The 17538-nt window shown below is 41.7% G+C and overlaps 2 protein-coding genes across 9 annotated transcripts in view; one reads left to right on the top strand and one right to left on the bottom strand.

Annotated features, from left to right (window-relative positions):
* LOC120445263 (ionotropic receptor 40a) overlaps positions 1 to 17538 on the top strand; it is a 54844-nt gene that overhangs the window by 8836 nt on the left and 28470 nt on the right. The window lies entirely within an intron of this gene.
* LOC120445265 lies at positions 14177 to 16212 on the bottom strand. 3 transcript variants are annotated; one of them, XR_005615731.2, is made up of 3 exons: positions 14611 to 16210; positions 14431 to 14549; positions 14181 to 14326 (listed from the first exon to the last, which is right to left on the bottom strand). XR_005615731.2 is itself a non-coding variant. In XM_039625561.2 (2 exons), the coding sequence occupies exons 1-2, from the start codon at positions 15973 to 15975 to the stop codon at positions 14538 to 14540; spliced, it is 1377 nt and encodes a 458-aa protein (XP_039481495.1). In that variant the 5' UTR covers positions 15976 to 16210; the 3' UTR covers positions 14177 to 14537. The 3 variants fall into 3 exon arrangements, 2 of the variants coding, with proteins under 2 accessions (XP_039481495.1, XP_039481494.1); XM_039625561.2 differs by having other exon boundaries at positions 14177 to 14549; XM_039625560.2 differs by having other exon boundaries at positions 14431 to 16212.

Genomic DNA, 17538 nt, shown 5'->3' on the forward strand with positions numbered 1-17538 from the left:
CTGCATCTTTGTCGTTGCGTTAAGCTGTTCGCTCTGTAATATTCTCACTATCGCTGTTGTACCCCATGCATGTGCATCGCTGCCAAACTTCTCGAAGAAAAAATAAATAAAATCGTTTGAATTCTTTCATTTGCAAAAAGGCTAATACAAATTCTTATTAGCTCAACATTTTGGTGACCCCGACATAATTTTAATTTAAGCAATACTAGGGCTCAAACAATTGAGCGGCAGTGTAAGCAGTGTAAAGCTCCTCCACGGCTCGCAAGCACCGCTGCTCGCGCTCTCCTTCTCTCCTCGCGCTCTCCTTCTCTCCTCTCGCTCTATTCACCACTCCGCGGTACCGCGGTACTCCCAATGTTAGTTTTAAGTTAGTCTTAATTGACAAGTGCTGTAATAAAGTGCGAATCTGAAGTCGATCCCGTGACTTTTTCATTTCTGGAGGAAATTATCAGCAGCAGCCGCAACAGCAACAACAACGACACCAGAAGTCAACTTATATTGGACAGAAAATCCGCCCACTCCATTTCAGCTTGCTTCAGCTTAAAAAAACAAAGTCGTCCGCTTATGTTACCGGAATAGGTGACTTTAGTTTCAAGTCACTTAACGTAACAATCCGATCTCGAACCTCCTTCTATCACTGCTGTCATTGCTTCCAATATAACCGAACATCAGCCCAACTTTAACATCGACGTTTGTTACAGGAACATACCCCAAAGCCCGAAGCTGATTTGTTGATGGGCGCCAGTCTATGCGTTGGTGCAGTCAGACTTCTGCCGGGATTGCATTTAATTCAAAAGATTCGTTTAGGCTGAGTTGTTTCCGGAGGCTGCAGTTGCTCCAAAGGCGAGGCTTTAAAATCGTCGGGCGCGGTTTGTTCGTCCAATAAGAAAACCCAACAGGATCGTCTTGAGGTGCTTCTTCGGCGGTTTTGGAAGGTGAAGAGTTGCGCTGAGCCCATTGTCCGGGCTACTAGGGAAGAGCTTGACTGTGAAGCGCATTTCGTTAAACGCTTTTCTCGCTTGCCGGCTGGGGATTATTCTGTTCACTGGCCAGCCAAGTTCAGCTTAGAACTGTAGGGGGAGTGCTATCTCTTATCTCTTGAGAGAAAACTAGAGCATCGTCCAGCAGTCAAAGCCTTCATTGAGGAGTACTTGCAGATGGGACACATGTCAGAAGTTCCGACAAAAGAATCACATTTCTGTAGGTATTGTGTCATAAAAGAGGACAACACCACCACAAAGTTTCACGTCGTTTTTGATGGATCGGCGTCAACTTCTTCAGGATACTCCTTAAACGATGTTCTGGTGGCTAGTCCGGTGATTCAAATTCAAAACTATTCGAGATTCTTCTTCGTTTTCCCTCGCATCCAGTTGCAATCACAAGAGTCATCTGTTAAATGTACAGATGTGTCAGGGTTCCGCCTGAGGATAGCTACTTGTGTAGAGAGATTCTCGTCAAGATGATCTGTACTTGTTTAAGCTGGAAACTGTTATGTATGGCACGAAACCTGCTTCTCACCTAGCTGATGAATCACTGGTCTATGACTTTTATGTTGATGTATCAAATAATCCAATGGAGCCAGCTCCAAAGAAGATGCCGTCAACATAATGCAGCAGACATCCGCGCTCTTGTCCAGATTTAATAATAGTAATAACAGGATTTTCCTTTAGCTGCTATGCAAGGAAAAGTTGTCCTGGGACGAAAGCCTTCCCTTAGCACAAGATTCAGAACGACATGATATATGCAGTATTTGTGAACAAATTCGGCATTTCTCATACCCACGGTTAAATTAGAGATTCGTGGATTTTGCGATGTCAGCTGAACTTTTTAATTAGTTTATTTAAAAATATTAACCGAACGAACTTTGGTGGCACGAATAATTAATTTTTGCTTTCGCAACGACGAGAACGAAAAAGAAATGCGAGTGCTCGGGGTGAATTCAATTTTCGACATTATCTTCTATTTTACATATATGTTCTTAGGCCTAGCTTAACAGAGGTTGGCGAAGGCGGGGCGAATTCGCAAAGAGCGAGAGAGAGCTTTATTATGCTCCCGCCTTCGCCCTAAACTAACTTACACTAGACTTCAAGTTTTTTCCTTCTTCATATGCCAACAATAAACAATAAACAACAAACAATAAACAATGACCGACAATATGGGTTCAGCCAACACCGGCCCCGTTGAACTCCTCCACGGCTTCAACAAACCGTCAGCGGCGCCAGCTTGTAGATCACCCTCCGGAAGATGGCTCCATCACTCCTCCTAAGGTCGACGACCCTGACCTTGCTGTCCTCTTCTGCGTGCGTCGCGACGATCCTTCCCAGGAGGCACTGTTGAGGCAGCAGGTTGTCCTCTGCCACGACGAGGAGTTGGCCCTCCTCGACGTTGGCCTTCTCCTCGTGCCACTTGCCCCGAACCTGAAGGCCCAGGACATATTCCCGGGACCATCGCCGCCAGAACGTTTGCCTGACTGATGAGAAAAGCCGCCATCGCCGCAAGCAACTGAGACCCGCCTGGTCCGGAGTCCGGAGTGCTGGTGCTGCGATGAGCGGCCCGCCGGGAGTTAGCGCCTCTCCGTCGCTTGGGTCCTGGCTGAGCGCTCCGAGGGACCGCGAGTTCATTGCGGCCTCGATCCCGAAGAGGACTGTTGCCAGCTCTTCGCCGTTGAGGAGTGCGCTGCCCACTGCTCGTAGGAGTAAATGCTTTGCAGTTTTCACACCTGCCTCCCATAGTCCGCCCATGTGCGGAGCCCGAGTGGGTGTGAACGCAAACTCGCATCCGCTTTTTGATGCGAACTCGCGAATTGCGTCCGCCTGCTCCTCGATCCGATCGCGAAGACCCAGGAAGTGGCGACTCGCTCCGACGAAGTTCGTCGCGTTGTCGCAATGCACCGTCTGCGGACATCCTCGTCGACCAATGAATCTTTGAAAAGCCAATAGAAAAGAATCAGTACTTAGATCTGAGACAATCTTTAAGTAAACCGCCTTGGACGCAAAACAAACAAATAAGGCAACGTAGGACTTATACGGGGGCCTTCCTCGAATTTTTAATGTCGTATAGACAGGGCCACAAAAATCAACGCCACATATCGCAAATGGGCGGAGAGCACGGAGTCTATCTGCGGGTAGATTTTTCATAATTTGTGTCATCAGTCGAGGCTTGCATTTAAAGCAGCGCACACATGATCGAACTGTCTGTCGAACTACGGTCTAAATACGCTGTCGTAGGATGCTCACAAGTGCTCGAGGGCCGACATGAAAATTGGAATGGTGCAAATGCCGGACGTAGCTCTGCACAAACTGCGAGCGTTTTGTCAACAGCAAGGGAAACTTAGCATCATATAATATAGGAGCGTTAGCTAGTCGCCCCCCAACTCGCATGGATGAATGGGTTCAATCGCTGAAGACTTGGGCCGACCTTGGAGCCTTTACGAACCTTTTTAATTTCTACTTGATACTCGTGCTTTTGTACTATTTCGATAATCATATGAAACGCTTCATTATATTCAGTCGGTGACACAGTTTCTTCGAAAACTATACTCTTGTCTTTGCATTTTCTTATAAAGCGGAACATATAAGCGAACACTCTAAGCAGTTTGAGGTGTGACGAAACCCCCTCGATGACATCCAGCAAATCGGAAGTTTGCACAGCAGCGGTCAGCCCGACCACAGTCTTCCTAGCTTCCTGACGCAAGACTTTCTCATCCGGTTCGAAATGCGCATTTTTGGGCCAGTTTTCTTCTTCGTCCTTCAGAAATGGTGGGTCAGTGAACCAGATCGACTGCCCTGTCTCGTCGAAGTCACAACCTCTCGAAACGATATCTGCTGGGTTCTGCTTTGTGGGAACATGCCGCCATGTAGCTTCTATTAAGCCAGAGTTCCTGCAATAGGATCATTCCTTTAATCACAATGGGACTTAACAAGCCGAGGGGGTCAAACAGCTTCGATGTCACCGATAGTGTGTTCCGTTTTGTCGCTCGTAGACGATGACAGAAGTGCCAATTTTAAACTTGAAGGCATCTTCGCTAGGCAACCACGATATTCCTAACGCCTTAGTTGACTCTGAATCCGAGATAGGTATCGACTTAACTGTGCTCTCAGATGCAGTGACCTCAGGTGAGTTTGAAAACCACTTTGTCAATTTAAAACATGCTGTTTGAAGAACCTGAGACACTTCAGACTTAATTGTCTTTAGCTCCTCTTCGCATGCAGCACCAGTTAACATGTCATCGACGTAAAAATCGGATCCAATTATGTCGGCAGCTCTAGGGAATGAAAATTTAGCAGATACACTCAACCTCTTTAAACACCGAATAGCCAGAATTGGGGCTGGTCCAGTAACATATGTGACACTATGAGTTGAAACTTCCTATCCGCTTCATTAACCATTACTTGGCCATACATTTTTTTTACATCGGCAGTCAGGGCATACCTGTGCAGCCGGAAGCGGAGTAGAGTGGATTACAACTCTTCTTGAATTGTCGGCCCCACCATCAGGATGTCGTTTAAGGCCACCTGAGACGATGTTTTGCAGGACGCATCGAACACGACGCGCAACTTTGTTGGCGTACTTTGGGGCCTTAACAGGCATTGATGGGGATAGACATAATGTGGAGTGGAAGGGATTTTGTTGTCTGTAGGCGACATATGACCTAGGGCGAGATATTCTTCCATGAATTCCAAGTTAGGATCTTCAAGTTAGGATCTCGAGACAACCTTCGCTCAAGCGACAAAAACCGCCGTTTTGCAACCTCGAAGGAGTTGCCTAATCCATTTGGATCAGATTTAAACGGCAGCCTAACTTCAAACCGACCTGATGGCAATACCTGAGTAGTCTTCCTTTAATGGTCTTCACATAACGACAGAATTTTCTTTGGATTTGGCAGAGTTGGATAGTCAGGACCTTGTCTAATTTGACCAACAGCTAGAAATTCGAAAAAATATTCTGCTCCTATCAACATATCAATTTTTTGTGACTTGTAGAAATATGGGTCTGCTAATGGTAGGTTCTTCGGGATCTTCCAATCACTGACGTTCACCGACTGATCAGGATGGTAACCGGAGATCGATTTTAGGATCCAGAAATCGAACGAGAACTCACTACCATTTATTCGCGACTTCACTACTGTGTGTACATTTTTTTTGACTTGAGAATTGGACTCGCCAATACCAAATAAGTTGATACACGACTCCTCTCTACGAATCTGTAAGCGGTTCGCCAGTTCTTCTGTTATAAAATTCGTTTGAGACCCAGAGTCCAGCAGAGCTCGGGCCAAGACGTATTCTCCGTTTTTCGTACGGACGCTTACGATTGACGTAGCCAAAATCACCCTGTCCAAGGACGTGGCATGCATAACATGTGACGTGGAAGGCTGATCTTGGTTAAAAGTAGGAGATATGGTCTCTGGCGGGGGTGGCAACGCTAAACTGTTCTCAGGCACTGTATATCTATGAAGCAGAATATGGTGTAAGCGGTCACAAGCATGACACTTTTTGCCTTTGCATTTCGAAACAGTATGGCCTTTTCGCAGACAATTAATATCGAACCTTTGCATTACAGGGCTACAATTCTGTAGCAAATGATCTGCTGCATTGCAATAGCTACAAGTTTGCTGAGGCTTCCTGTTAGAGAAGGAACACGAGAATGAGCTACGATTATGTGGCTTGCTCGACACAATTTTATCTTGCTTCGGCTTTGTCGATTCTTCAGCTGATAAATGCTGATATCGGCGATTTAACATTTTTTCAAAATCGGCCCAAAGCGGCAAAGTCTCATAATCGAGCTGTTCCTCCCATTTTTGTTTGGTCATTGGGTCGACTCTATTCAATACCAAATATATCAACATTGCATTCGGAATTTTTGTATCATCCCCTATCGATAACAGAGAACCATTAATCGAAGAAACAGTATCGATAAGGTTTCTTAAGGAGGAAGCGGACTGATGCAATATTTGAGGAAGACTCAACAATGTTGATATATTATTCATAAAGATGAGGCATTCGTTATCGTAAACTTTTTTTAAACTGGCTAGTGCCTTTTCATAATTGCTCTCGGTGACTTGGTAAGCTTTAATTGTTCCTAAAGCTTTACCAGAGAGACATGAAATTAAATGGTTAAATTGTTTGATAACTGGAATGCTGGCGTCTTTATGAACCAAAGTTTCGAAAACTGAATTTTGGCAATGCCGAATTCGGAGGTCGCGCACGAGTTGGAGCTACAGCAGCTGATCCCGGAGCTTCGCCGACGCTTGCTACTTTCAAGGCAGACAACAGGGACATTATTTTTGCCTTGGTCACTACACAAAGCTCTTCCAACTCATCGCCAAATTTATCGCCACAATCTATGTCTTCTATCTGTTCTTGTAGTTGATTTGCCTTATTATTTGAAGCATTTAAGTTTTCTAGTCGATATTTCAATTCTTCCTCTAATATCGGAATCGATCCCGTTTCTAATCGCTCATTTAATCGGCGAATTGTTCTGACCCGACCTTTGAGCTTGCTTTTCAGCTTTAAATATTTAAATTAATTAAATATTATTTCCAAATTAAATAAAAAAATAGGCGAAACAAATTATCTCAAATCAGACTGACAATATAATTAATAACCTTCGAATCAATAATTAGAAATTTATTTAACCAAAAAAATAGGTTATTTTTAATTTAATAAATTATTAATCTATTGTTCGAAATGTATTAAATATTTTTTCTGATGAGAACAACGAAAACAAATTATTTAAATTGAAATTCAAGTCACGCAGTATCAATTAATAGTGGGTGCGAAAGACGCCAAAAAGGGTATACCCGCCGAATACAGGGAAGCGCGTCACTTGGCGGTCCGCTAATCTAAGCGCGCCAACGAAAAAGGCCAAGCAACAACAACGCAGGTAGCGGTGCAAAAGCGAAGGGAAAACGAAAAGTTCACCGCTGCAGCTGCTAGTATATAAGGCTGTCTGTGTATTAGTGCGCAAGCTTGGATTAACTTTCCAACTATTAATGCGAGTTTCAACAAACGAGAAGGGGAAGGGGGGGCGACAGTGATTGCAATAATACAGTACAAAATAATAAATAAATGTTGCGTCCAAAGCAGTTCAATAATGTATGTGTATTTATTTTATCAACCAATAAATTGAATAATGTGCATGCAATGCAATCTAGCTTTACTATATTGATACGTACATATGTGCCAAGAACTGAAAGCGAGGTGCAATATTCCAGCACAAGACAATAAACATTAAATTTGTCTATAACTCTAGCTTTCAATTTTTTGCACAAATATCTGTGGTTTCTGAATGCTAATTTTAGCGGCCACTTTCCTTAAAAGTTCCCTCGGTGGTGGCGGCAATTCCGGAAGCATGGTATTTCGCGACAGACACGGAATATGTTTAATATATTTATTATTTAAACACCATAGCGCGTCGCGGGCAACAATATATTTATTTATTTGCACCCAAAAAAAAAAAGAACAATTTTTTTATGGTGCACTTTTATGGTTCTGTATAAATAAATGTGTCACTGTCACTTTAATTGAATGTTGCCTTTTGTTTAAACTAATTATCTTGTCCACCCGCGGGCGCCATGAACTTTTTAATTAGTTTATTAAAAAATATTAACCGAACTAACTTTGGTGGCAAGAATAATAAATTTTTGCTTTCGCAACGACGAGAACGAAAAAGAATTGCGTGTGCTCGGGGTGAATTCAATTTTCGATATGATCTTCTATTTTACATATGTTCTTAGGCCTAGCTTAACAGAGGTTGGCGAAGGCGGGGCGAATTCGCAAAGAGCGAGAGAGAGATTTATTATGCTCCCGCCTTCGCCCTAAACTAACCTACACAAGACTTCAAGTTTTTTCCTTCTTCATATGCCAACAATAAACAACAAACAACAAACAATGACTGACAAAATGGGTTTAGCCAACATCAGCATTGAAGCTTATGGAGCCTGTTTATATTTCGTGTCGTAGGGACAATCTCACAGCAGCAACTTACTTTGTTCAAAGTCTTGAGTGGCCCCTTTGAAAACCCTTACCGTGCTTTTCGGCGCTGAACTCCTAGATCGGATTAGAGCTGAAATTGGTAAATAGAACGTATTCGAAGGGAAATTCTACTAATGGTTCGACTCAACTGTGGTGCATTCTTGGATCCGGGAGGGTCCTTCAAGATTCAACCTGTTTGTAGCAAACCGAGTGGCTGCAATTCAGGAGTTGACCGGTACAATGGAATGGCGGTACATTCCCCCTTCTTTAAATCCTGCACATATTCTTTCGCAAGGAGCCTTTCCCAGCGGGCTTAACGAGTCCCCTCTGTGGGCCCACAAACTGTAGTAATGGAGAAGCCAATACTGGAACTTCGTCGAAGGGTCTTGCTTGTAAAATCTGCGTACACTGATATTGTTAGATGCTCCCAATATGCGAATTAATTTGATGCTCTGCAGCGTACGTTTGGATACGTCCATAGATTTTGCAAGCGCATTCGACATCCTGGGCTTACTGTCACCGTCGTTCAAGGTGGGACTTCTCTGTTGCTGCGATATGGTTTAGCGTGCTCAGTTATGGAATGATATTAATTCCTTTGCAGACCAAAGGGGTAGTACCGCCGTCGGTTGAAGACCTCTTCGTTGGATTTCAATGGCCGCCACACAATCATCCTACCAAAGGATCACCCAGTTACTATGGCCATTATAAGTCACGCTCATGAGCGTAACTTACATACTGGTCATTGTGCTCTTCTCAGCATAATTTGATCCCAATATTGGACAACAAGTGCATCAGGTGTTATCGAACGAAACCGTGCCTAATTGAGCACATAATAGGGGATATGCCAAACGAGCGTCTCTATGAATCTCATGCGTTTGAAGTCACTGGCACCGAGTTTTGAGGGACATTTCTCAACAAGTCTGAAGCGCGCTATAAGACTCCTATAACATGCTACGTGTGTGTTTATATTTGCTTTGTAACGAAGGCGATTCATTTGGAGCTCATTAAGGGTTTTTAAATTGGTTTTGGTTTTATTGTAATTGTAATTGTAATTGTAATCGTAATCGAAATCGCAATCGTACCGCAACTAGTCGGGAATGTGGGTAACCCTTGATAGCTGCGCAACGCTCGGCCGCCTCTTTCTACAGTTGCTTTCTTGCACGGTATAAAACTGTTTATATGCACAAGAAGGAGGCCACGACAAATTTTGTCCGACAACGCAACTTACTTTTTTGGCGCAAAGAACGAGTGGCCCGCCTTCATAATTTATCGAGCCAGATGTGACAAATTTAAACTTAAATGGGTGTATAGCTGGCAGCGCTTCTGGTCCCGATGGAAAGAAGAGTATTTAACCTTACTGCAGCAACGAACAAAGTAGCGCACTCCCAAGCCTGGGTTAGTTGTGCATGACGTGAACCTCGTTAAGGATGAATATTTGCCACCCCTGAAGCGGCCTTTAGCGAGAGACGTGGAGCTGCTACCTGGAAGAGATAACGTCTCCCAAGTTGCTGAGGACACCAACAGTTAATAAGCTGTGTCTGCTTCCCCTTAAGAATGCGGTTGAAAGCCACGCTTCCAAAGGAGGTAGTATGTAGGGTCTCGCATCCGCCAGCACCCCTTAAACTCATGTCCAGTTCTTGTCAACAGAACTGGAGAACCAGAGTTGATGAGCCAGTGTAAGCTGTTGTTTAAGTTGAGTTTTTGGCTTCAATGTGCCTGCGCCATGTGAGTCTTCTGTCAAAGTGGACTCCTAGGTACGCTAGCTCATCTGCTTTCGGGAGTGGTATGTTGTTCAACAAGAGTGGTGGACAATCTTGTCTATTAGCGTAAACGTCACGTGCTTACATTTTTGCTCGTTTACTTGTATTCGCCAGTCAGAGAGCCACTTCTCAATGTCGATGAGAAGCCTTTCACTGGAGTCGATTTTTGTGGCCCATTCTTCTACAAGCCGGAGTCTCGCAACGAGGCCCCGATAAAGTGCTACGTGTGAGTAATTATTTGCTTCGTAACCAAGGCTGTGCATCTGAGGCTAATCAAGGATCTGCACAGTAGCGTTTCTGAGGCGCTTTATATGCACTAGGCGAAAGGCTAAACCAATTTGGTCAGTTAACGTCACTACTTTTGTCTACGCCAGAAACGAGGTACTGGAACTAAAGCGAGTGTTTCTTAGCAGTAGCCATGCTTGATTTTTGTCCACCTGAACTTTCGAATGGCATTTCATCCCGCCCTATTTTGAGCAGCGGTGAAAACAGCTCTGGGTCCTTCAGTCCATGCATTCGATGAACCGAGGACTCCTGTATGCCATATCTCAGGCGTTATTAATTTTAGATCTTTAGTCTCAATTTCAAAGAGCCCCGCTGATCTGGACGCTCTTACCCCAGCACATTTCTTGAACGGCGGTCCTTCTGATTCCTTCAATGAGCCTGACATGACAGGTCTCAACTAAAACCGCTTGGATGAATGTCAGCGCGTTTCCTATTTGCAGCAAATCTGTTGGTCTAAGTATAAGAAAAAGAATCTAACACTACGTCAGCTGCGTTCCAAAAGGCGAACTGTAAGTCCTGGTCTGACGGTGAACGACATTGTCCTTGTCAAGGACTATAATCTACACCCAATGAGGTAATTCAGCTAATACCCGGAAAGAGAAAGTGAGATGAAGTACTGCAAACATCTTCAGGAGAGGCAAGGCGTGCAGTGAACAAGTTGTGTATGCTGCCCTTAAGGACTCTGTTGAATGCCTGACTTCCAACGGAGGGAGCATATGGGGCAACGCAGCCGACATGACCAGTTTCAATAGCTAAGATTATCGGAAATCCATCATTATTTCCTCTTGCTCATTTATTTGCTTATTTATCTAAGCAAATGTTTGTTTACATTCTTATCTTATCTCATCTTTGTATAGAGCATTCGGAGCGACAAACTCTCTCGTTTGTGATTTCAGTCGTCTACATACTCCGCCTGCATACAATTGTTTTCCCTGTCAAATAAACTACAATAAACCAAGAATACTATTTGACCAATAATTGTTATTCATTTAGTAGCTAATGAAAAAGGTCATTGGTTAAAAAACCTATGTGAATTGCGAGTTGTCATTAAATATACGCTGTAAAGTATTTGTTGCCTGGAACGTGTGATGATGCAACTTAATGCTTTCACTTGCCGAACAGAAACCTGTAGAAAGTTATTCAACTCACTCGGTGCAATCATGTAGTCCTACTTACAATAATCCAGTCATCAACGCTAGTTATAGACTCAGCAGACTAATACAACTTACCCGATTTTACCCGTCCATAAACCTCGTGACGCTAATTTTGGGCCATTTTGACCATCCTGATAATTAGGATCTCCTGATCCTCGCCGCTCTACTTCTTGTAATCATTACATTTTCGTTACTTATTTCAGTGTTTGTTACATTTGGTTTGGTTTTCTTATTTACATTTACCTTAGACATTTGTTTTTCTTTATCATTTTTCTTTTCTATATTTTTATTATTTGATACCGAATTCTTTTCTTGAAGCCATGGTTTAATATTATGAGCCGCCCATATTCCATCGTATGGTTTTTGTGTCAACTGAAAACCTTCCACATCTTTGATACAATACCTATCATTGTCTAGTACTTTGGCGATTTCATAGGGGCCTTTATATTTGGTTATTAATTTCCTAGGCGCTCCAACTGTTGAATCAAAATTCTTGACCACAACGTAGTCTCCTAATTTGTATTTATTTGCTTCTAGTCGTTTAGCGTCAGCATATTTCTTGTTATAGTTCTGTACTTTTTCCTGCGAAACTTCTGCATTTTGTCTAATTTTCTCTAAATTAATTTCTTTTCTTTTTAGCATTGACTCCAATACATTTTCTTTTAAACAATCTAGCATTTTTCCTTTTTGATTCACTCCAAACAGCATTATACTTGGGTGCTCATTTATGCTTCTGTTCTTTGTATTATTCATTGCATACTCTACATCTTCCAAAACTTTGTGCCACTGTGCGTTCTTTTCTACATCTACGAGCTTACTAATCATGGGTCCTAGGTCTCTATTTATTCGCTCAACTTGTCCATTTGCTTGTGGTGAGCCTGTTGCAATTTTGACGTGCTTAATGTTTCTTGATTCCAAAAATTCTTCGAACATATCTGATGTAAAACATGTCCCTCTGTCTGAAACAACGGTCGTTGGTCTGCTATACGCTCTAAAATAATCACCTAAAGCTTCCATTGCTTCCTTTGAGTTTGTTGATTTCGCTGGATACAATCTCACAAACTTTGTGCATCCATCAACAATTACTAATACATGTTTTTTCGTAGAATTCTTTTGATTTACCGGACCATAGTGATCTATATGTATGACTTCGAATGGTGTGTTTCCCTTTGGTACAATATTAACAGTTCCTTCTTGCTTACCATTTTTTCCTTGAAAAGCTATACATTTTAGACAGTTCTTAACATGTTCATCCGCTTTACTTCTAACATTTGGAAACCAATAACTTTTACCGACCATTTCCGTAACTTTGTCTTTCCCTACATGGCCTAACTCATTGTGGTATTTATACAATACGTGTTCTTCCATAGCTTCCGGGACATAGAACAGTAACTTATCTTTTACTTATTTGTAAATCACACCATTTCGCATTTCATAAAATTCGCTTTCTTCTTTACTTAGCATTTCTTTAATCTTTCTCAACTTCTCGTCTCTGTTTTGGCATATAACTAAATTGTCCTCGAACGTATTTTCCTCTATTACCAAAATCGTATTACATCTACTAAGAGCATCAACGTGTTTCATTCTAGTTCCTGATCTATGCTCTAGTTTATACAGATAATTCTGTAATTCCAAGGCCCATCTTGCTATTCTTGCGTTCAAGTCTTTTTTATTCAACGTCATTGTGAGGGAATTACAGTCTGTCACTATTTTGAATTCAATTCCTTGTAGGTACACTCTAAACCTTTTTAATGCATATATTACTGCCAGTGTTTCCAGTTCAAAACTATGATACCTTGATTCTGTATCCGTTGTCCTTTTTGAGAAGTAAAAAACTGGATGTAATTTACCATCTGCTTTCCTTTGCAAGAGAATTGATCCGAAACCTATCGAACTTGCATCGCAGTGCAATTCTGTTTCATCCTCAGGACTGTACAATGCTAAAATAGGCGTTTTTAACAGCTTGCTTTTTAATTCATCAAATGCTTCTAATTGCGCTAGGCCAAACTCGAACTTTTTGTCTTTCTTTGTCAAATCATGGAGTGGCTTTGCTATTGTTGAAAAATTCTGTATAAATCTTCTAAAATACGAGCACATCCCCAAAAAACTTTGGACATCATGAACTTTTTGTGGCACGGGAAAATTTTCAATTGCTTTCACACCGTCGTCATCTGCTTTAATACCCTTTTCTGATATTATATTTCCTAAATATTTCACCTCACTTTGAAAAAACATACATTTATCGATTCGTAGCTCTAATTTGTTTTTAACCAATCGCTCAAATACTTCTTTTAATATAGCTTGGTGATCTTCTATATTCTTTGTCGCTATCATTATGTCATCGAGATAAACTATCACTTTCTTATCCCTAATCATGTCGTCAAATACTTTGTTGATGAACCTTTGAAAAACAGACGGAGCATTTGTCAGCCCAAAAGGCATTCTTGTGAACTCATACTGTCCTAGTGGCGTTGTAAATGATGTATACTTTATCGATTCTTCGTCCATATAAACATGGAAGTATCCATTTTTCAGGTCTAACTTCCAGAACACAACTTTGTTTGCTAGGGTATCTAATAAATCATCAATTAATGGCATCGGGTATCTAACTTTCGCCGTGATCTTATTTAGTTTCCTATAATCTATGCACATTCGAATGCCACCCAATTTCTTTTTTACTAGTACAATTGGCGAGCAATACTCAGACTCACTTTGACGTATAATACCATCTTTTAAATAATCATCAAGGATTCCTTGTAATTTTTCTTTCTCTACATATGCCAGGCGTCTTGGCGAAAAACTAAACGGCTTGTCTTCTTCTAACCTTAGCTTCATTTCACATTTTATATTCGGTTCACTCGGTCTTTTTGGTTTAATATAATATTCTTCAATAAAATTTATAAATTCGCGTCTTTGTTTAAAATTTAATTGTGAACCTATCTCATATACATTTTCATTATCATTGTAATCAATTAATAATAGTTGTTTTTCAAAATTATTTTGTTCGTATGCGTTTGTCTCATAATGACTTTTAGATTCTTTATTTGTATTTTGATTTTCTTCAACTATCGAATCTTTTTTTATTTCAGATATTTTTTCGTGTTCATTATCAATTACAATTTTGGCCTTTACTCTTGCTAAAAAATCCCTTCCCAATAACATAGCATATCCCATAGATTCATCATCCACGACATATAATAACATAGGAGTATCTTTATTTGAAAATTTAACTGAACATTTTACGCTTCCATGTATTTGTAATTTACTTAAATTTAATCCAACGTAACTTAAAGAAGTAGTCTTTTCCATTTTAATTTGACTTGGTATAAAACGTTTTTTAATAATACTTATCGGGCTGCCAGAATCTATGAGACATTCTATAAACATAGGGTTCAGCATATTATTCTTTGTACAAAATGTTAATTCAATATAACTTACATAATCGTTGTCCCCGCCCTTCGACTTCTTGTATTTGTTGCACTCCTTAGCAACATGTCCTTGCAAGCCACATGCGTAACAAGCCCCATCTTGTCTCTTAGGCTTGCGGCACTCTTTGGCCAGGTGGCCCCGACTGTGGCAATTGTAGCACTCTGCATTACCTCGTGGCTTCTGAAAATCTCCTGCTCTACGGTCTTCCGGTAACTTGGGCTTAGGAACGTAGCCCAACTCAACGTTTCGGAATGCCTCCAGAAGCTCCAATCCGGTCTTGAACGAACGCGACTTAGCCAGATTGCGTAGATTGACATCGTGTATGCCGTCAATGACATATTCCAAAAATTCATCTTCTGCCAGTGCTAAGTTATCCGCCAGCTGCCACTTCTCGTTGTAGTACTTGGAGAACTCCTTACCTTTGATCCAGACGCAGTTCTGTAGCTTCTGCCGCATACTCAACTTTGATTCTTTGGACATTACGAACATTTTCTCCAGGTGGCTTAACATTTTATCCGCTGTGTCCATAGTAGCGCTCGTGCTTGAATACAGCCATATTTCAGCATCGCCCTTAACTTTGTAGTGAATCAGCGCACGCATCATCTCGTCGCCGACCTTGAAATTTTTCTGGACATTCAAAAGTTGAGATATCCAAACATTGAAATTGTTTCCGCCATCGTATACCTTAACGATCTCCTTTAAAATTTCGAAAGAAATGCTTGAGTCTGTGTCGTTACTTCGTTGTTGTTTATTTTTTAACTGGTCGATCTCATTTTGCAGCTTCAATATTTTCAACTCATTTTCCATTCTTTGAATATCGCTGTCTTGGATAGTTACATTGTTCCGCATCATTTGGTTTCCAAAACATTGTTGTGGCTCCTTGTTGCCAGCCATTTGCATCTCGGGATCATTGTTGCTGGCCATCGGGATCGCTAAACATTTGTTGGACTCATTGTTGCTGGCGCTCACCATCTGCCTCTCAGAACATTGCTCGATCTCATTTTCGTTGTTAACATTTATTTCGCAAGATCCCGTTACTTTTCTCGAACCTTCTGTTTCTTGCATTCCTTTGTATGTATGTGCAACCGTTGCCGTCATCGTGTCGCCGTCGTTGTCGCTACTTCTTGCTATCTCGTTTTCGCTACTTTGTTCTTCGCCGTTGCCGTTGTTTTCATCCCTGTCTATTTTACCGGTTTGTTCTGTGGCGTTGATTTTTTTCATTGCTGTTTTATTTTTTTCAAGCGCGCACCACTCAAATTTAATATTTTCAAGTCTTTTAATCAATTCGATTTTTGTGCCACTACTTTTAAGTTTGTTTTGTACGCACAGAGCTTTTAGTTCTTTTAATGTGTAATTGCCAGGATTACAATTCATTAATGCCGATTTTTATTTTTCTTTTGAAATTATCACTTCGGTAGGTCCGACCACTTCTGAGCTTTAGTGTGCGATCTGTGACAGTTCAGCGACGACTGACTCTTCATTTATTCAGCAAGTGTGTGTATACTGTTTACATTCGCGACTCTTATAATTAGGTTCTTACATTCTAATATTGCAATGGGACTTATACTACTATGCTTATACACAATTACTACTACTACTACACCACCAATAAATCCAATAACATTTAGCCAAAGCGAAGAGATCTTAAGAGATCTTAAGCCCTAAAACCGTGTGCTGTTCAGACCTTATGCCATCTTCTTAACGTTATTACGAAGCTTGGATACCATTCCCAAAAAGGCGGACAGTGCTGATTCCCAAGCCAGGCAAAGACAAAACGCAACCTTCTTCCTACAGACCAATCAGCCTGCTAACGTGTCTCTCGAAACTTTTTGAAGAGGCATTTTTAAGTATCCTACTACAGAAGGCGGAATACAATACCATCGCATCAATTTTACTTTTCCAAAAGTCATGGAACGATCGAAAGGGTCAATCGCATCACAAACGAAATTCGTACTGCTTTTAAGCACCGAGAATACTGTCCCACAAGCATTTGACCGAGTCTGGCTGGAAGGACTAAAGTCCAAGATAACCAAACGGCTTTACCAGAGTTCACACAAAGTATTCGAATTTTATCTCTTCAAAAAAAATTTTCTCAATGAGGTGTAACAGTTCGACTTCACACGACCGCGTTATCAAAGCTGTAGTCCTCCAAGGTAGTGCGCTGGGCCCTATCCTTTAGACCCTATACACAGCAAATAAGCCTAAAAATTATCAGCTCACAACCTCTAAATTTGCTGACAACGCCGCAATACACAGCCGATCGAGATGTCCAGCAAAAGCCACAGTAAAACTTGCCTGTCGTCTTAAAACAGTGGAAAAACAGTTTGCGTACTGGTGCAATAAGATATACGAGACCAAAAGCAAACATGTAACATGCACACTGAAAAGACATACCTGTCCTGTACCCTGAACAACAATCAGACGTAGTTACATAATTCAGCGTTCACCTTGGCGACGACATATAGAATCTAAAAGGAATCATATGAAACTTACAGCAGCCCATCTTCACTGGCTTATTAATTGCAACTCTTCCTTTAGTCTGGACTCCTCTACCAGTCCGCCTAAAACCGATACCGTAGGCGCCGTGCGATGAGATCGTCTCCAAGCCGCCGCCCGTCCCAGCCCCAGCAAGTTTCACCCGAAATGCCTCCTCCGCTGAGTCCGACGAAGAACTTCCGCCGCCGCCTGCAAACATACATCACGTAGACTCGTTATTAGGCAGGCTGTTCGCTGAACATACGTCGGTAGATATTTCACCAACCCACAACAATTGGAAACGCCGTGGAGGATGACGATAACGGGAAGAATGCCGTTGGTGACCAACACTTACACTGTTTGTAACGACCAGTGTCAACAATTACACTGTGTAATACAATGCCTAGTGACTCTTCAGGGACCATCGGCTGAACAATTTGTGGTCACTGCTTAAGTCAACGC

The sequence above is a fragment of the Drosophila santomea genome, chromosome 2R (genome assembly GCF_016746245.2).
Source record: "Drosophila santomea strain STO CAGO 1482 chromosome 2R, Prin_Dsan_1.1, whole genome shotgun sequence".
NCBI lineage: Eukaryota > Metazoa > Arthropoda > Insecta > Diptera > Drosophilidae > Drosophila > Drosophila santomea.

Coding starts and splice junctions, on each gene's coding strand:
- LOC120445265 (XM_039625560.2), bottom strand. CDS start 15,975: ATGAATTGTAATCCTGGCAATTACACATTAAAAGAACTAAAAGCTCTG. Junction 14,327..14,430: donor GATTAAATTTAAGTAAATTA/CAAATACATGGA, acceptor TGCTATGTTATT/GGGAAGGGATTTTTTAGCAA.